The sequence below is a fragment of the Branchiostoma belcheri genome, unplaced genomic scaffold (genome assembly GCF_001625305.1).
Source record: "Branchiostoma belcheri isolate BF01 breed outbred unplaced genomic scaffold, Haploidv18h27 scaffold65, whole genome shotgun sequence".
Lineage (NCBI taxonomy): Eukaryota > Metazoa > Chordata > Leptocardii > Amphioxiformes > Branchiostomatidae > Branchiostoma > Branchiostoma belcheri.
The window spans coordinates 1,020,378-1,040,247 of NW_017804298.1; the positions used below are offsets into that span (position 1 = coordinate 1,020,378).

At 39.4% G+C, this 19,870-nt stretch overlaps 1 protein-coding gene across 1 annotated transcript; it reads right to left on the minus strand.

The window, feature by feature from the left end:
* Nucleotides 1-5,101: 5,101 nt before the first annotated feature.
* LOC109483593 (kelch-like ECH-associated protein 1) lies at nt 5,102-19,819 on the minus strand. Its single transcript, XM_019786626.1, has 7 exons — nt 19,670-19,819; nt 11,784-12,013; nt 10,293-11,178; nt 9,738-9,930; nt 6,847-7,052; nt 5,984-6,160; nt 5,102-5,598 (listed from the first exon to the last, which is right to left on the minus strand). The coding sequence occupies exons 2-7, from the start codon at nt 11,955-11,957 to the stop codon at nt 5,450-5,452; spliced, it is 1,785 nt and encodes a 594-aa protein (XP_019642185.1). The 5' UTR covers nt 11,958-12,013; nt 19,670-19,819; the 3' UTR covers nt 5,102-5,449.
* Nucleotides 19,820-19,870: the final 51 nt, after the last annotated feature.

A 19,870-nucleotide genomic window follows, 5' to 3' on the forward strand; every position in this document is an offset into this window, starting at 1 on the left:
CTTTTGTGGGCGCACGCAGGTGGTAAAAAAAGTCCCACGCGAAACCCGATATAGCCGATAAGGCGGCGTGGCGGACTGTTCGATTTGTTTTTAGAGAGAATTTCTTTCTAAATGAAACCCGATGCGCATGCTTTTATGCAATAAATGGCGTTAGCAAGAACAGAAAGAACACACAAAAGTGTGTGTTGACCCTCTTTATCTGTCAAGTAAGTTTTAAAGTCCAAATAAGACGTATTTACGCTACTAGAAAAAAAACGCAGGTCTGTACACCCCTCTTATTAGCTTGGCACAGTCTCAGGTGATTCCCCCCTACCTTCCCTGTATTGTTTGCCTTCGTGACGTTGGGCTAAAAGTGTTAGCAGGTGGCACAAAGACGTCACGAAAGTAAACACTCCGCCGCTCAAAAACAAAGACAGGGAAGTTTTTCGCACCGTTAATTTTGCCCGCACGGTGTCATGTGTTGTTTTTAGGACGTCAGGGGGACTTTTTTTGTTAAACATGGAGGTTCAAGTTGGACTTTCTGGAATTTTCTTTGTTTCTTTGTTCCTCTTCGATTACTGTACGTGTGGGGGCATTCTGGATTTTTTGCTGCGTTATGTGATATTTCTTTCACATATTTTTGTGTGTCAAGGCCATTGAACAGTGCTCTAGACACATTGATGAACGATGTTGTGACAAATAGAAGACGATACAAACTGGTACTACTAGTCTATAGGCAAGTATTTGTTCTGCTGTTGATGACCGCAACTAGGCACTTGAGTACAAATTTAAGGTTTCCGCCTTTTCAATCATTTCCAACAGGTGTCCAATGAACACAACACAGGATGCATCTGAAAATGTTGGCGGATATATTTCATTCTGTACGTAAACCGTTTGCAAACCCCTTTTTACTGGCTAACAGGAAGAGAAGAAACTACAAGCACAAGTGTAAGAAGCCCGGACCCACGTTTGCATTACAAGCTATACACCCTCCCCTTCCCCAAAAAAACACCCCCCCCCACCCACACACACACTAAATCCTTCCTTGCTTGTCCAAAATCGGAATGGAATGACAATGACCACGAGCGTTGATCTTGCCCTCTTGTAGTACACCAAAAACTCCCCAAGCTATTCACCGGGGGCGACGTAACGTAAACTTTGTTGTTAACAAATTACACCCACCTACGTCACTTGGGGCAAAGGTGATTTCCTCATATGGTGCAGTACCAGGATTGTCCGCATGGGTGCTTTCATGCCATACGATAAAGAACATGCTGTCAAAAGGGGTGTGGCTTTAGAAGAAAATGGTTTGCCAAGGGAGGGCTAAAAAATTGGACTTCTTAAATATCATTTGTTTTGCCCACCCACCTCCATGTCAAACACTTCAGTCTTGAGTTATCCATTTTAGGCCACAGCAAGTAAATCTTATGGATGACATCCTCTGCAGACTCCAAATCTACATTTGTAATGCGAGAGGGAAAAGAACAAGGCAAGCCAAAAAAACAAGATTCCTACATTTTCAAATTTCAACATCATAAACAATGTCAGCCATTAAAATTACTTGCTGTGGCCTTACTATGAAATAAACATGCATTTAAAATTATCAGTATAAAAAAACTAGCAGAGATGGTACAATATAAGTATAGCACAGTATAGTAACAAGACAAGCCAGACTGTTTTATAGAAATGCTGTAGCACAGCAGTGTGGTTTATCATGTATTTTCTCCTGATATCAGTACAGTACAGTTGTAGTGGAAGACTTAAAGCTGTAACATGGGTCAGTTTATAATACTTACTACTGGGGATATCACATCTACAATGTACCTATTGTATCCAGAACCATGCATGTCTAGGTCTATGCCTGAATGGGTTAGGGTTAGGATCAGAAATTGTTCTGGATGGTCTGTGCATATCCAAGAACATAGGATTTGCCTCGGACATGGTTCTGGATACATGTGGACTATCCAGAACACTTCTGGGCATATCGCATCTACATTGTTGTACATGTACCTATTATATCGAGAACCATGCATGTCTAGGTCTACGCCTGAATGGGTTAGGGTTAGGATCAGAAACTGTTCAGGATAGTCTACGCATATCCAAGAACATAGATTTGCCTTGGGCATGGTTTTGGATACATGTGGACTATCCAGAACACTTCTGGGCATATCGCATCTACATTGTTGTACATGTACCTATTATATCGAGAACCATGCATGTCTAGGTCTACGCCTGAATGGGTTAGGGTTAGGATCAGGAACTGTTCTGGATAGTCTATGCATATCCAAGAACATAGATTTGCCTCGGACATGGTTATGGATACATGTGGACTATCCAGAACTGGATGCCTGAGCATGGCTCTGGATAAAGCATGGTTCTGGATAAATGTGGACTATCCAGAACTGCATGCCTGAGCATGGTTCTGGATAAAGCACAGTTCTGGATACAATGGTAAACTCACCACTATACAACATATTGGTGCTTCAGAAAGTTTAAAAAACAAGGCTCTGAAGGTTTGAGACATTTTTTAAGAAAGTAGACAAGTGAAAAACCTAAGATTATATCCAAAACATTTGTAAGTATGACAGGGAAACATGTTCAAAGTTACTAAACCTACATGCTGACTTGCTGAGGATTGTGCAATTCATAAGTTAGTTATAAAATGTATCTGTGACACTAACAGTTTCAATTTGAGCCTCCAGTGGTGGTAATGTTATAAAGAATAATACTATCAATAAATTACAGAAGTCATGGCAGTACATGTATGTACAAACAATTACTACAACATCCATGTCAAAGCATGTCAAGAAGTTTGTACCAAAATAAAGTAGAAAAAAAGTTAACAAAACAAGATTTTGTTTCACAATGTTGCAGAGCACTCAAGTGTAACTGCTTTTGTTTTTCTCTTTGCTACATTGATTTTTTAGGGACACATTCAATTTCAAAACTACTGTTAACATATATATATATGTATATGTCAGGTTAGAGACTTCAATCAGGATGCTGTTAATGTATTTGTGTGGTTTCCCAGTTACAAATCCTAAATTTCAAGTCAATCCAAGTGACTTGAATCTGTATCTGTATCAGTATAGCCATTATAAGAGCCCTTCGGCGTAACACACCAGCTTCGCAGGCACTCAGCGCAGCGGCAGCTAGCTATATCACTCCGAACGACAACAAATTTGAAACAAATTTAAAGCACTATCTTTTGAGTGAATATTTTAAAGTTTACAGACTCCAATTGTTGATTCTACCTGATTGAAGTCTCTACCTTGACATATACATGTACATATACCTCATATCACAATGAATAGTTTGATCAGGATGGTATGTAATGTTAGTCATTTGAAGATACAGTTCTTTCAACACAACCTGAAGTTATCTACCTGCCAATATTTGGCAACTTGCTAGCAGCATTAACTTTTGGTTGTGTTAAAATAACTTTACCTCCACTTCATACCACCATTTCATGCAAGAATGTATTATCATAATGGTAGTCAATGCAGCAACCAGTTGCACATTAAGACTCATACACTAATTATCAATATTTTGTATCAGTATTTAATAAAAAAAAACTGTTCACACTGTTTGCTTCTTATCACCTATGGCATTATGTAGATTTTTAGAACATTTGGAAGTAAGAATTGTAATCAAGAGAACCTGAATTGAGGAGCAATATAATAATAAATAGAGATTTAAAAGGAACCATAAAAAGTGTACATTACAATGTCATTATTAAACTTACCAAAAACATAACATGGAAAAAAATTACAACTGCACTGAACATGCCTGTACAGTAAATATAACATTACTCAACTTTGGTTGAAATTCAAATATCTCTTCTTTGTATGATACAAATATTATAAAAAAAGCCCTGTAATATAGTTATTAGTGAACATTTCACTCAGAATGCGCAGAATTTACACAAAAGTTCCCTTGGAAATGGCAGTAATAGTAATAGCAATGTACAGACAAACACACAACATACTACAAGTACACCAATTATTATACTCTACACTAAGCATGGTAGTATATATATATCTCAAGTGGTAGTTTCAATCACTACAGTGCACATGTGTAAGTTGTAACACTGCTTGTTAAGGCTTCACAAACATGATTTTAAGGCTGACATTCCTGTGAAACTACATGTTGGCTTTTCCACACCAAAACTTTACAGATATTGCCCCTTTTTCCACAATACTCCTTATATCAAAGCCAATACATAATTCTTTTAACTCTTACACAATGAGAATATGCCTTAGTTATAACAAGACAGTTGAGAATTCACACGTCATGAAACATCATATTACCAGCAAGCTACATCTAGCTTTGAGTTTGTGTAGAGGATGTCATCCATAAAATCATGTTTGTGTGCCTTACAGGTAGGTACAGGACTAATGTTGGTTTTTCACTGCTGAGAGAATTGTAGTTTATGGTAATGTGACTCATATCCTGGCCTTTTCTTGTCAATTGTGTCTTCTGTACAGGTGTTTCTGTTTAAAATTATGTTTCCAACCACTTTAACAACCCTTGAACATTGAAACTTTCTGGCATCTTTCCTTTCTTGCTTATTTTTCTTAAGTTAAAAGTTCATTCCCTTTGTTTCCATCTTTAATACAATATTTGACCATGTTGATAGACCTATCCAAACTTTAGCTTAGCCACACGTACATCATGATCAGTGGGCTGTAGTGCATGTAGAGAAAAAAGGTTTTTGAGCCCTGGGTTATCATGCAGAGATGCTATCATACACACACAAGACTACACATTCGCATCACAGCAGCATACAAGACTGGCATCACTGGCCAACATCCGCAATTGCTTATAGAAACATGCATTCTGTCATATATGGCACCAGTACAAGCATGATGATGATGACAAGCATGATAATATATTGTATATATGTGTAGATATTTGTTTCCAGTTTCACAGTCACAAGAAGAAGTCACTAGTATGGCATATGCTGAGAGCATCACTTTTGCATGGATCGCAAAAGGCTGTCTGGATCAGTTTTTTTTAGGAACTTACAGGCCTAGGTGAAAACTTAGGGGGTTTCGTAACATAGGTTAAAAGTACCATTTCAGCATCTTAGCTAGTGGTTCAAAATTTTCTGTAAATCAGTATGATTATCTGAGCATGGACAAGAGTACTTCAGTAATCCATAGTTGATGCTACATGTACATTCAATATGTTCTGCACCATTAATTTTAGTCTTAGGTAGACCCTCCTTAATGTTGAAATTTGATACTCAACCTATTAATCTAATAATCACTCAGAAAGAAACTTGCATGAGGAAGAGCAATTATTATTATAAAATTTTCTCAAGCAGCAAGCTGTTCTTCTCCTTTTTTTCACAAATTAAGAAAAAAAACACAACATTCTCCCTGATAAATGATATAAACTCTATTAATAACACAGGTGGAACTGACCCTTGCACTCTGACCCACAGGAAGTAGGGTCAGGGCAAAGGTCATGAGGGTCCTTTGGTGCAGGGTTCTATTCCCACGGCAGCGCCTGACCCGCTCCGCCCACTGCTCATGCTGGCACAGATGGTCCACTCGTTGGTCTGAGGGTCGTAGACCTCTACGGACTCCAGGAAGTCTGTACCGTCATAACCACCTGTGAACAAAAACACACAAAATGTTATTTACATACCGTATACAGTCATACGTATATCTGATTCAGGTACATTATGTATTTTTGTGTACAATGTACATGAAGAATAAAGCTAAAGATATACATGCTCATGTAAGTTACTTTCAAATTGTATAATTGCAACTACAATGTACCAGCATTTCTTTCTGTGATCTGTGATCTTATTCAGTGCAACTAAATTTCTCCCACAATCTTCCTTTGTACAGTGCCTTTTTATAACATCTGTTTTTCAAAGTTACAAATGAACTTTCCAAGACAGATTGGTTGAAAGGTACCAAATCACCAAGTCACCTTTATAACAAAGAAGTAAAAATACTACCAGCAAAAGATAAGATAAACAAACACAAACCCAGTGCGTAAATCTTGCCGCCAAACGATGTGACAGACAGGGCACTTCTCTGTTTCTTCATGGAGGCCACAAACTCCCAGGTGTTGGCGTTGATGTCGTACTTCTCTACTGAGTTCAACTGACTCATGCCGTCATAACCTCCGATCGCATAGATGTGATGGTCCTGGGCTACCACTCCTGGGGTGGAAGGAACAAGAAATGCTTTTTTAAAAAAGATGGGTAGGAGCACACACATTTTTACCAGTACATGACTGTTTTTTAGCTGACTCATGCCGTCATATATAGCCACCGATCGCATAGATGTGATGGTCCTGGGCTACCACACCTGGGGTGGAAGGAACAAGAAAATACTTTTAAGCTGGCTAGGTAAAATTACAATGCAATGGTAGCTGAGGTGTTTGCTTTTTACATGTACATGAATGTTTTCAGCTGGCTTGTGTCAACATAACCACCAATGGCATAGATATGATGGTCCTGGACCTGGACTATCACACCAGGGGTGAAACAACAAATGCTTTCAAGAAAAGCTCTCAACATGGTAAGATGAGACTCTGAGAGTGCAATACCATGGTAGCTGAGGTGTATTGGACAACAGGACAATGTACCTGTATGTCAGAATTACATGTAACTTTCAGAGTTTTACTGACATTACATGTGAAACATACAGTTTAAGTTCTTGAGACAACAGTATACTTCATATGGATAGGGAATCAAGTTGAAACACCGACTTAGATTTAGCTCAAGAAAGTTTGTGGCATTGTGCAGCTATATTTTCTACCAGCCTGCAATCTTGTAGGTATAATGAAAGAAGCATTTCTACCACAAAAATTATAGGAAAAGATACAGCAAACTGGCCTCTTTACCTGCTCCACTTCTGGGCACGTTCATGGAGGTGACAAACTGCCACTCGTTGTTCTCAGGATGGTAACACTCCATCGACCTCAGACGGGTTGTACCATCAAAACCTCCAACAGCGTACAGTAGTCTGTTCAGCACAGCTACACCCACACCGATCCTACGTGTCTTCATGGGAGCCACAGTTGTCCACTTGTCCTGGTTTGCATCATACCTGAAACAGTGGGAAAGAGCATTACATGTTAGACTATTGCAATTTGAACTTGTTCATTCACTCATTCATAGGTTGTAGAATATACATGTAGACTGTCTGGCAATGTCTGTAGTGGAACAGAATATTATTTTTAACTGATGAAAATCCAATCATGCCACCAACAGTTTTAGATTTCTAAATTTCAAAGTAAGGTTTTAGGTTCTAAATTTCAAAATAAGCTAACTCTTCTTTTTAATACTAACCTGTCTGGAATTTCATAGTTAGCTGTCATGGCTGGGAATACATTGTGTACTTTACAATGTCTTATTTTCCACCTGTTCATGCGGAATTTCAGTCACCACGGCTTTGTATCATTGAATACAGTAGAACTAGAACCACACAAAGACTAGATTTAGGTCAACCTCATTAATCATTTGCCAGTTTGACACATGCAGTGTCCCTTATCCGTGTCAAAGTCCTGTAGAACTATGTTTACCTTGGGCTGACAATGTGTGAAAGTGCTTAGTCACCATGCGTATGACAGGTTGTACACATAGGCCGTAACACCCCTACATGTGTAATGGTATGTCTCAGTTACAGGTGCATTTTGTTCCCTTTGGAACAGACCACAAAGGATTACAGGGGGTAAACATGTTGATTTTGTTTTTGGGAGGTGACAGATGTTTTTTTCTGCTAGTGTTCCTAATTTTTTTCTCAAGAAAGTTGGCAAAATGAAACTTTCGGTTCCCTTGTGCAGTGTTTCTTCCATTTGGTCCACAGTACACAGAACAACTTTTGTTAATTTGCAAACTGAAAAATCTGATTATTAATAGTACTATGTGTACATTGAAATGGAACATAGACTGAAGCTACTTGGTTAAAGTTGAATGACCTTAAAGACATTAACTTTGTCCGTTACACCTACTCAGTTATGTGTGCTTAAGGTGTGGCACATTGTCACGTACATGCATCCATGCTTCAATTGCACCACAAATGTGTGGTATTTAACGTCTACATATAGTTTCATGTTTAGCATGCTGTAACAAAGGTAGTACCAGTTTTTGTAGCATGCAATCGATTCTTAAGTTTGCCATGGTATCTTCTTCCTGTTACTAAGTATTAGTGCATGTATGTGACTATGTATACAATGTCATGAATATATGTACATAAATGTGTAATTTTCTGTTTATGAGGAATACAGGAAGACTAGGGGTGTACTATTAGAATCGTGTACTATAAGATACCATGTACATAGGTGTGGTGTAAGACATGCTTGCTGCTTGTAACACAAAATCAACTTCAAGGGTTTGAATCCCCATAACTACCCCCCTGTCAGAGCTCTGAAACCCAAACATGCACACAGTTGTGTGCATGTACATTTGTACTTGTGCTTGACTACAGTACACTTTCTTTTGGAATGGACAATAAAATAGCTGTCAGCCAAATACTCCGAGCCACACCTTGAGCATATAAAACAGCTGAAGCTCTGTAAACCTTGATATGCAATGTCCAAAGTCAATGAGTAACCCTTATGTAACATGTAGCTTGTACTGGTCAACAGTGTCTTCATGTACAGAACTGGTGTAGAGTAGCCCAAATTTGACAGCTGATTATAAAATTCTGATAGAGATTTAAAGGACATGTTCATAAGCAAAATACTAGATTTTTCATATCTTTTGTTTATCTCCTATATGTGTTTATTTTCTAAGTTGCAACTGAGTGAAGTCAGGAATTGTAAAAACAGCTTGCTGGTACAATGTAACGAATAATCACAACAAATTCTTCACATTGTACTGCAGTGACTTGCAGAAAAAGTGGTAGCTCCTGACTTGGAAGACTACTAAGTGCAACTGGGGCTACACTTAGTTGGAGCTGATACCAGTAATCAAACTACATGTAGTAAGCTACAAAGAAAACATGATGTTTCATTCTATTAATCATTTCATGTCTGTGAAGAGGGTCTTGTTAATAAGGAAATAAGAAATTATTTCCTCATATATACTTTTGAGTTTTTAAAGGAAAAAAAAGAAGGTTTTGGGCGGATAGAAACTGAAACAACAATCAGCAGTCTGTTAAGGAACCTTGAAAAGTTGTTTGTGTAGCAGGTTCTGCACAACAGTGACACAGCAAAAACATGAAATAACAAAGTACAGCCTTCAAACTGCTATTTGCATAGCCTACCTACATGCATAGTAAAAAGAGAAAAGAAATAGTTTTGGAAACTAGAATCACAAATACGGTGTACTGGTACATGTAGCTGGTGAAGTACAACTAAAAAAACTATTGCACTTTAAAACATTATTTATTTGTGTTTCAATATAACCATGTTATACACTTTCAAAATAACCCTCAAAAGAAAGAAGTTGTACCCTTCCCAGCAAAGCACTTACACGTACGTATTATAGGCAGCAGAATCTTCATCCTGTTGATGAAGGCCTCCAAAGAAAGAAGTACAACTAAGGCAGGTAAAACAATCAACACACAAATGTAGTCAAACATTTCCCACTCACTTCTCGACATCAGAAATACCTGGACAGCCCTACTACTACCTGCACTTAGGTGCATTATGAACGCAGTATTTCAAGCCCAGTGTTTGTAAAGTCCACCTACATCAGGGCCCCAGACTTTTCAACTTACATGTAATAGAGTAGGAGCACCAGCTACCCGAACCAGTGCATTAAAAATGAAAATATTTTTCCCACTCACTTCTCAACCGTGTTGTGGTGCATACAGCCCTGTGACCCTCCTACCGCGTAGATGTAGTCATCGATGACCCCCACCCCCACACGGTTACGAGGGATGGACATGGGAGTGTACGACTGCCAACTGTTGGTGTACGGGTTGTAGCCTTCAAGGGAGTTGGAGTCCATGTTGCCGTCTGGGGAGTTGTTTCGCCCTCCTGTGCCATTAAGGAAAACAGATTAAAGTTTTAAAAAGTTTCTGCAAGCCTAAAAGTTTTGTTCAAAATGACAAAATTACACTTACAGATAAGTCATAACTATTTCTTTGAACTGGAAAATATTCTTTATTCTTTGACTTGGGGTCTACATGTATGTGGCTGTCAACAAGTTGTTCTGCTCTCCAGTGCTGTTTGGAGGTGGAAATTAGATAAAGGGTATGTTTCGTTCAACATTGCACATTGACTGTATGTACTTCATGGCAATTTTGGAAAATCTACCGAAATTTGAAGGACCTCTACAACATAAGTTACAAAGTTTAAAGTTACTGGTACATCTTACCCAGTAACTCAAACTGTCTTACCTATAACATAGAAGAAGCCATGTACTACAGCTGCAGCCAAACCACTTCTGGGCATGGGCAGATCGGCAAGTCTGGTCCACGTGTTCTTCTCAGGGTTGTATGCCTCCATCGTCGCCAGCGATTGTCTCAGGTACCCACCCGCGATGAAAATCACATGCGGAGCCAGAGGAGTCCTTTGCTTAACCTTCAGACATCTAGGCTTGTGCAGCGTCAAGTCTTGTAAGATCTTACACAAGTATTCGTTACACTCAGGATTCCTAGTCGCTATGGGGCACGCCGATAGGCTTTTCTTGATAAACTCGGGGTTGAGTTTGTGGCACCGCACTGCTTCAAGCAGAGGGTATATGCACTGCTTACGTTCATCTAGATCGTACGTAACCCATCGCATGGCGGCCTTGTAGACTTCAGACTCGCAACGCACGTTCAGTTCATCTCTGTTGATCAGGTTCAGCAGCTGGCAAGCCGATAGCATCATGAATTCCTCACTCTCGCAAACCTCGCAGAAGTTCGTGTAAATGAACTCTCGCGCTTTCTCTTCCAGTTTCTTACACCCAAGCTCCTGGGCAAAGTTCGCGATCCCGATCGCGTTACTAGGATCCAACTGGTCCTCCAAAAACTCGCAACAAAGCTTGGCTACTCTGGTCATTTGGAACATAACTGACGCAGTCATGACATGAAGAACCGTCATGTCCTTTAGGGTGATCTGTGAGGTATACGCGAACCCGATAAGCTGGTTCATAACGCAGGGGTGAACACCCTCAATGGGTATCTCCTGCATTTCGCACTCCTTCAGCCCGCCTGTAAACATGGCCTTGAAGTAGGGGCTGGCGGCCGCGAGGACCACCTTGTGGGCAAGGAACGTGTCCTTCTTGTCCTGGTACGTCACCTGTTTAACAGAACAATAACATAAAACTGAACAAGGACTCATGAACAAACTCTAGTACATGGAATTTTGGTACGACAACATAATTTCAGTACCTCTACATCCTTTTAGTCTAATATATCCACAAATGGCATTATGTAAATGTACCAATTGTAATTTGTATACTGAAAATCACAATGTTTTCACGGTACTTAAACATTCTCAGTTTTCATTATTGTGAACAAATAATTTGCCGACTTTCGTCTTGCTGCACCTGCCGCCACTGCAAACATATAGTTCCACAAACATGATTGTCAATTGTTCTCAAAGTCAGACTGCAAAACTTTTGCTGCCGCAAACTTAATTTACAGTATGGCAGCTCGATTCAGGGCCCCTATAAGTGAAGCCTGCAACTCTGTACCATAAGGAGGTGATGAAAAAAACCGTAATCAACTTAAGCGTGACGTCGCAGAGCTGGTGATGTTCTCTCAACATGTTAAAAATGGTACATACAGAACTAGCCCCCTGCTGTAGTGATTGCACAACTGTGTGGCCCAAGGGCTACTGAATAGATGGGCACCACACTATGCATCACGTGGTGCAGGAATGACTTTAACTTTAATTATTACCTTGAGCGTGACGTCGCAGAGCTGGTGATGTTCCCTCAGCATGTTCATCACTCCCAGTGCCTCTTCCGCGTGACCTCCGTCCGTGAACGTGCGACACGTGGACCCCCCGTTCCGCGGAGCGCACTCCACCTCGAAGTTAGGCCCCGTGGGGTCCATGGGCTCGTCTTCCGCCATCGCTAATGGCAACCGTCTCTATGGCAACAGGTTTTCAATGGTAGAGACATCCGAACCTGGGGATGACAGAGACAACAGGCATCAAATATCAGCATTCAAACTGTCTGTCACGAAACGTCAATACAAATGTGCAAGTCATGGAGCACTTGAGTAGATCTCGTAAAAAAAAACAAGAAAGAGCAAAAACAACAGGGCAGATGATAGAAATTTATACTGTACATACATGTAGTATAGTACTTAGTAATACCCAGTGTACTGAAATATTGCAGTGCCTGGCATTCACTGTTTATTACTTATTACTATCAGTTCCTGCTCAGTGCTTACAACTAATTGCGTACAGATAGTTCTGCAATGCTCGTTCTGGACTATAAGGTTGAGGTTTCAAATTTCAGCCAACCTGTCATTTATACATTTGTAGTTATGCAGGTTAAAGGTAATAACTGCCCTTTGGATGGTAACTGTGTCAGGTTTAAGACAGACATATCTCAACCAAGCATACTTCTTGTGAAGCCAATTTTTACGGTCAGCATGACCTCCAAAAAATGCAGTCTCATGCAGGGTAATTGGTGCAGCACTAGGAGGTTATCTGAGGTAAATGCTAAACTGTATCCACCCCTAGGCCTGTTCCATCAATTGTGCAAGTGCGCTCTATCATTATATCAATTTATACCTTACATAAGTGTGGGTGGTACGGCTCTATACAAATTCCGTTATCTCCACAGAGTAAAAGAAAATCTTGTAGCATTGCGACAAAATGATTGGAAATACATTTGGACAAGCTACATGTGCAGGTACTAGTAGTTATCATACATTACTGATACAGATACATGTAACTCTATACAGTATACCGAACAAGTGTTTTGCAAAGATAAGAAGGCATGGATGGCATTGAACAAAGACTGGGTAGAATGAAACTGGAGCCATAGGTCATTGAACTTCATAACATTACTGCTTACTCATTGTTAGCAGTCAAAGGTCATTGTATCTTCCACATTTTGCAGGTACCCGGTATGTACAGACTTGGAACACCTCAAACTATTGTCACATAACCTGTCCAGTAAACTGTAAAACTCATATAAAAGCTCGGAAGACAATGCATTCTGCTAAGAAAAGGTTTTGCAAAAACTATTTTGGCATGAAATATTCTGTAGTTAGATACACGTAGCTTTTTTTTGCTGTCATTTTTGCCGCAGTGAAAAATGATGCAATTGAAAAGAAAATGCAGATATTCTAGCTAGTATTATTTGTTTGGCAAAAATATGGTTGTTTTGCAAGAATACTGTCATTGCAGATTTTAAAAATTTCTTTTGACTCAACTGCTAGCAATAGCATAGCAGAATGTACATTTTTGCAAAAGCAATTGCAAACAGCTGAAAACATCAATTCTTTCCAAGAGGAACTTAAAAAGTGCATGCTTCCGACAGCAAAATCGTCAAGAAGTCTTCCAAACCTGATGTTCCTTGCTTCCCCTGAGCTCCTGCTTGCATCCATACTTTACTTCGGTTCAAAAAAGGTACGAATGACAGTTGGGTGATCCACCCACTATATATATGAAAATGTCAATAGTTTCCAAGCAAGAGGAACTAAAAAAATGCATGCTTCCAAAGGCAAAATCATAAAATTATCTTCCAAACCTAATTTTCCTTGCTTCACCTGAGCTCCTGCATGCATCCATACTTTAAAGACGGTTCATAAAAGGTACGAATGACAGTTAGGTGATCTGCCCACTATGAAAATGTCAATACTTTCGAATTCCAAGAGGAACTAAAAAAATGCATGCTTCCGACAGCAAAATCATCAAGAAACCTTCCAAACCTGACTTTCCTTGCTTCACCTGAGCTCCTGCATGCATCCATACTTTACCTCGGTGCATAAAAGGTAGGAATGACAGTTGTGTGATCCGCCCACTTTGGTATAACCACCTTGTAAAGCTGTTTAACGAGAGATCTCAGCTGACCTGAAAACTGCTAAGTCATCTCTAGGGCTGCCAAATAGGCTATTACAGTGCAAAGTTCAAGCAGACAAAGGGTATATACATACAAGACAGGGCAAACAATTGGGTCAAAGTAGAGCTAGCAGCGCCAATTGAATTCAAATTGCGAAATGTCTTTTATAATAATATGTTGTATACAATATAAGTGTAATGTCTAGAACATGTTTCTCACTGTTATAAACATGATCTACCTGTTCAAGAGTGGAAGACTGTTCGTGTCTCCTATTGGTATAATGGTACAGTCTAACATTTGTCTAACATTTGGCAATGAGTCCTTGTAAGAAATTACTTCAGCTATTGGGCTCAGGTATTAGACACACAATTACTACTTGAAGTACAATGTACCTCTATCGAAAACCTATAATTATCAGTAGATGTACAATGTACACAAGGTACCAGTTGATTTGACAACAAGCTACTGTACTTGTTCAGTTGCCTCTAGTTAATGTGACTATACAACCTACAAAAACTTCAAATATCAGAAACACAATTACAAGTTGAGGTATAATTTAGCTCTAACACTATACTAGTAATTATATGTACAGGTACACAAGGCAATGGCTGATTTGAAAGCAAGCTATTTACTTGTTCAGTTACCTGTAGCTAATGTGACTATACAACATACAAAAAACTTTACATCAGTTCAAATGTCAAAGGCTGAAGGCAAGTATTAAGAGTCAGAAAGGCTTAACAAAAGAGTCATTGTTCCCAAAAGCCCAGGTAACACTTTTACATAATACAGGTGAAGGTCAGAACACTTGTAACATGATACCTAAGCCTGGTGACTGACCTTCACCCACACACTGGTAAAATGTCCTTGGGGGTATGTTGGCCCTGGAACCGAGGAGCTGGCCTGTGTGGGCCCTGGAAACAGTCTGGCATTCAGCTAATCTCCAAGCAGATCCTAAGGGTCTCAAAAGTTGAGTATCCAATTGGCCAGAGAGGGACCATGAGCAACCCAAGGTGGGGGTATTGACAAAAAAAAACGAGCCATATATAAAAAGCTAACAATGATTCCCCCCCAACCTCTGCTTGGAGAGTTACAATACATTCAGTTGGCTTAGACTAAGATGCTGAACCTAAAATGCTTTTTACCCTGTCACACAGTGAAACAATACTGTAGCATCTATTTCGGTATGACCATGGTGTAACTGTTAAAAGACCTACCTCCATGGTATGACAGGGCAAGAATACTGCTCTCTTAGCTACGGACACAACAGTCAGTGAGTGTGACTAATGTCAAATCATAAAAATTTGTCAGGTAAAATTCTGAGAATCTTCCTGCGAATACCCAGAATGCAAGTCATTGTTCCTGAGCAGGTATTAGAAGGCAACAAATTAAAAGCTTCACTACACTGTTATGAAATTGTAATTAGCTTGTGATTCAGAATTGAACTTGAAGTTAGTGTTTTTTGCCATGTGGGTGTTGATATGTATCTGTATTATACTAATTTATAGCTGGTATAAATGCCCTTTGCACTTAAGCTTTGCAGGCATGTGGTGCAGCAGCAGCTGGTTCTACTACATTAAACGCCCTGACACACCTTAACCTTTGCACATCTAGCTGCAAGCGTTGTTTGACGAATCGTTAAAGCATACACTCACTTGATAAACTAAAGATCGATTTTCCAACCTATAGCTATAGAACTAAAAAAAAAGGACATATGAAAAAGGCTGAAAGCTACATAGACCTTTGCTTGTCATCTTGAACTGGACTTTAACATTTCTTGATGGCAATCTTCTCTACAACATAATCGGCTGATGTTCAGTCAACACTGTACTTGAGGTTATTGACAGGTGTTCCTTGAAAAACAGGGTCTTGACAAACAGATCTTTCCAACGTGTCATTGCGACACGTGTACGCGGAAGCAAGGACTTTGTACCTGGATGTGTTTGACATATCACCTTACTTCTGAAGACTGCAAAATGGACAATGTACATGTACCAATAGGTCCAAAAATAACAACAGTAGTATGTACATTGGTAAGCATTACGTAAGACCGATCAGTCTAATTTTACAAAAGCAATCAATTATCATTATATGCCAAAGCACCCTGCAAACAAATTGATTCTGCATCGCTTATTGATTGATAGATGATTGATCATTCCAGCGCAGCACATTTACCACCTCCAGCTGGTACGGCAGCTTGCAATTCGCAGATAAAGGTCAAACTGTCTCCTTCAGCCATCACGCAAATTGTCTAATATTAGACTTTACTCAAGTCTGACTTAAAGTCTATACTGAAATCATGATTTCTAACAGATGTTTGGGGAGATACCCCCAGTATTTCATATCTGCATTCAAAAAACAGATACTCAGTAGTCAGTATATACACAGCAATCATTATTACCTCAATATTGTAGTATTACATTATAGTAGAATTTTTACCCAAGTTGCTCATATTCATAATCAGACACATGAAACCTCCATGATGCAACCATGACTGTTCTGAATTTGCAAGGAAGCTGAAAGTAAAAATGGTTTCCAGTGTAGGAGGAGGAAACACGTTTCTGTTGTATCATGCAGGTTGGGTTGAGGTGAATCATAATATCCAATGCTGCACTATGTCTATGGTTACAAATGTAGATTTTTGCATCCTTACTTTTTGCGTTCTGAATTTTGTACATTTTGACAGAAGTGGGCAGGGCTATGAGATTTTGTCTCTTTCAGAGGATTTTGGTAAATCTTTTACATTCTTATCTTTTCGTCTTGCATTTCTCCATTTTGACAGAGGTGGGCGGGGCCAAGGGATTTGTCTCAATCCCAGTAGAGTAAAAAATTAATCCAATTTGCTACCTTAACTGTCAATCATCAATATCTGTTTGAGCATACGTCTACATGTGCACATATACACAATATGTGCATGTACATGCATATACAAAATTATTATTACATGGCCATCATTGGCATAGTTGTCATACGACTCATAGACTCATAGTGACAGACTCACACAATCTTTTGTTGCAGGATGTTCAGTGGAAGGCATTGTCAACAAAGAATCTATTTAGCAACATTTTCTGTCACAAAGAAGATGGATTATTTTCACAACACATCCACTTCTGTCAGTCAAAAGAGATGCCCTCAAACCAATTTGCTCCAGTGAACCTATCTATATAATCTAGGACAAATGTAGCCTCCGTAGCAGGCTTATAGAACTGGAGGTTTGGTGATCTTCGGCTGTTTTCTGATTAGCCCAGTTCTAAAAGCGGGGGTAATTCAACTAGGCCGGCTATGTTGTCTATATGCAATCAGAAAATAGCACATAAAAGCTCCCAAAGACCCTGAAGACCCCCATGCTATGGAGGCTAGGACAAATGTGACAGGGGCTTCAGTCACCAAGTGTCTACAAATCCAGTCTTTCAAACTCCCTACGTATCTGACAGTCACCATACTAGTACTGTCCCCGTATTTGTTTTAAAAGGATTTTCTCCTGTCAATTTGGCACTCAGCTACAGTCCATGGAGGCCTGGGCATCACTCAATATGAGTAGGGAAGCCAATAATACTCACCTTACATGACCCCTGCAACAGGAACCATACACTGGGACAAGACTGGGACATGTAGTACACAAATGTTTGTAGTGTACTGTAGGTGACATCCGGATAGCCCTACATCCATTTGTGGAGAGGATGTAGGACTTGGGAGCTTTAATAGGTTTGGTAACCAGGCTAACATCCTGATGATGAGTAAGAAATCACACATGACTATGTTTTCGTTTTCTGTTAGTGTTATGTCATGCCTTGTCATTCCTACTTCCTAGTAAACAAAAATAAAACTTTTAAAAGAGCCCAACACACAAACTGCAACTGGGGACACTACAGGCTTTTCCCATTTCTCAACAGCCAAAAATATTACCGTCCAACCATGCAAATTTTATATGAGAAATTTATTCCTTCTCTTGCAAAGATGTGTCCACAAGTCAAAAAGTATAGACATACTGTTACTGTTAGGACATGTTGTACTTATTGTACATGTTGTATACTTCTGGCTAAATAAACTGAACAACATTTAACACGTCCATTTGAATCAGGCTAGAAAGAGCAGGATTACTACAAGTACTACCGGTAGGTGAGGGTGTTGGGGATTTGGGACAGGTTGACTCTGGATTTCTTTTGAGAGGGCTGAAATAACAACTACACAGGAATTCCACTTGAGGTTACGTAACAGTAGATACATTTGAATAGAATTTTTTGGCAGTAGAACTTTATGCTAATTGCTAGTAACATTTACTTACATTTGTTATAAATTGTGGTAGCCAGACACGTATCTAGAAGTAGTTGTGGAAGCAGTCAATATCTTAATATTACCAGTTCCCTGTTTTTGTTACAAACTGTCCTCTTAAATGAGGAAAAGCTAAAAAAAATGTTAGGATTTGGCCATCCAACATCTGCTTGGATGCTAGCCAAATAGTGTTGATTCAACAAACGTTGAAGTTTCCTTCCTAACAGTGACAGACATGGAAACACCAGCTTGAACTTTATCTTGAAAGTTCATCTCTAGAGAAGAGAGCATTTTGGGGACACCAGGGGCAAATGTGCTGGAAGTAACATACCTGTGTCACTAACCTTAAATACCCATTGTCATTGTGACTCCATCTCAGAAACTTTTACAAGAAAATTCACTTGTTGGGAAATACTAGTTATATCACAGAAAAGCTTGGTTGCTTCAGACACATGAACAAACTTACAAAGAGTGAGTTAAAAATTAGTAAACATTTCCATAAGGTTAAGGTTAAACATTAAGGTAAAGGTGGGGCCATACCAGCACTTTGCCTCAATACATTGTCTAATGAGGACAATGGTACAGTACATGCCCTATGGGCTATTGGTTGCTACTCATAAAATTTTACGGCCCAATTATATAGGTGGTGACCCAGTGTTGGGATCATAAATTTATACAGCCTACCCTCCTTCACACTAAGATAGATTATGGAAGTTGAGCCTGTACTTGTCTTACCTACAATGCTACACATGCACGCACGCGCGCACACACACTCACACACACACACACAAACACACACACACACAAACAAACACACACACACAGACACACAAACACACACACACACACTACACACGTCTGAATTAACATTATTTTCTTTGCGTGCCTTAAGGCTTAAGTTAAGGTTATAATATTTTTGACCACCATTTTGGAGACTTTTTTTTCTGAAACTGAAACTTGAAATATCAATGTGTTTGATTAGGATCATCATTATGTATCTAGCTTCTTTCTAGATAATTCTAGCTTATTTGTTTAGAATATGTACGAAGTAAACAAACGTACAAACAACATGATCACTATCACGTCTTCAAGATTACGTTACCGCAAGTTTTTGAGTTGTTGCCAAGATCTCCGCAGGCCATAACGTACACCCAACGAGGGATCAAGAAACAGGAATATAATCTCAAACAGCCCAAAAGATCAAGCCAGGCTTTCTGATCACTTTAGTTTACAAATCGCGCGATACGGAAGAATGTTTACTTAGTGTAAAGAGATCCTTTCGGTACGTCGAAATTTCGACATTTTTGACGGATCTCTTTTTCGACATGACGGTGCACTTCTGATCGGCCCAGTTTTTTCGGGGCGTTCTCCGGCGAATCGTGTAAAATAAACGCCCACAAGAGACATAAATCGATAGATCTACGTCTCAGCGATGTCTAGGAAGCATCTGGGGGTTCAAGAAAGTGGAAAAACGAGAAAAACGGGAGGAAAACTTACCGTGATCTTGTTAACACACTGCATGTTACCGCCGACTGGCTCATTTGCATAATGACATTCGGACGTGACTTGCAGAAAATAATTTGACGGCAAACTTCTATTCTTAAATATACAGCGCTTAATATCACTTCTCAGAACCATTTATCGAGCACGAGGAACCCTACACAAAATATCTATGCGTTAGAATTGAGAAAATGTGAG

What these genes read in the sequence shown, in the direction of transcription:
- LOC109483593 (XM_019786626.1), bottom strand. Translation starts at nt 11,957, where the DNA reads ATGGCGGAAGACGAGCCCATGGACCCCACGGGGCCTAACTTCGAGGTG. An exon ending in CACCACAACACGGTTGAGAA is followed by an intron (nt 7,053 to 9,737) that starts GTGAGTGGGAAA and finishes CCACTGTTTCAG; the next exon opens with GTATGATGCAAACCAGGACA. An exon ending in CGGCAAGATTTACGCACTGG is followed by an intron (nt 5,599 to 5,983) that starts GTTTGTGTTTGT and finishes TTTTGTTCACAG; the next exon opens with GTGGTTATGACGGTACAGAC.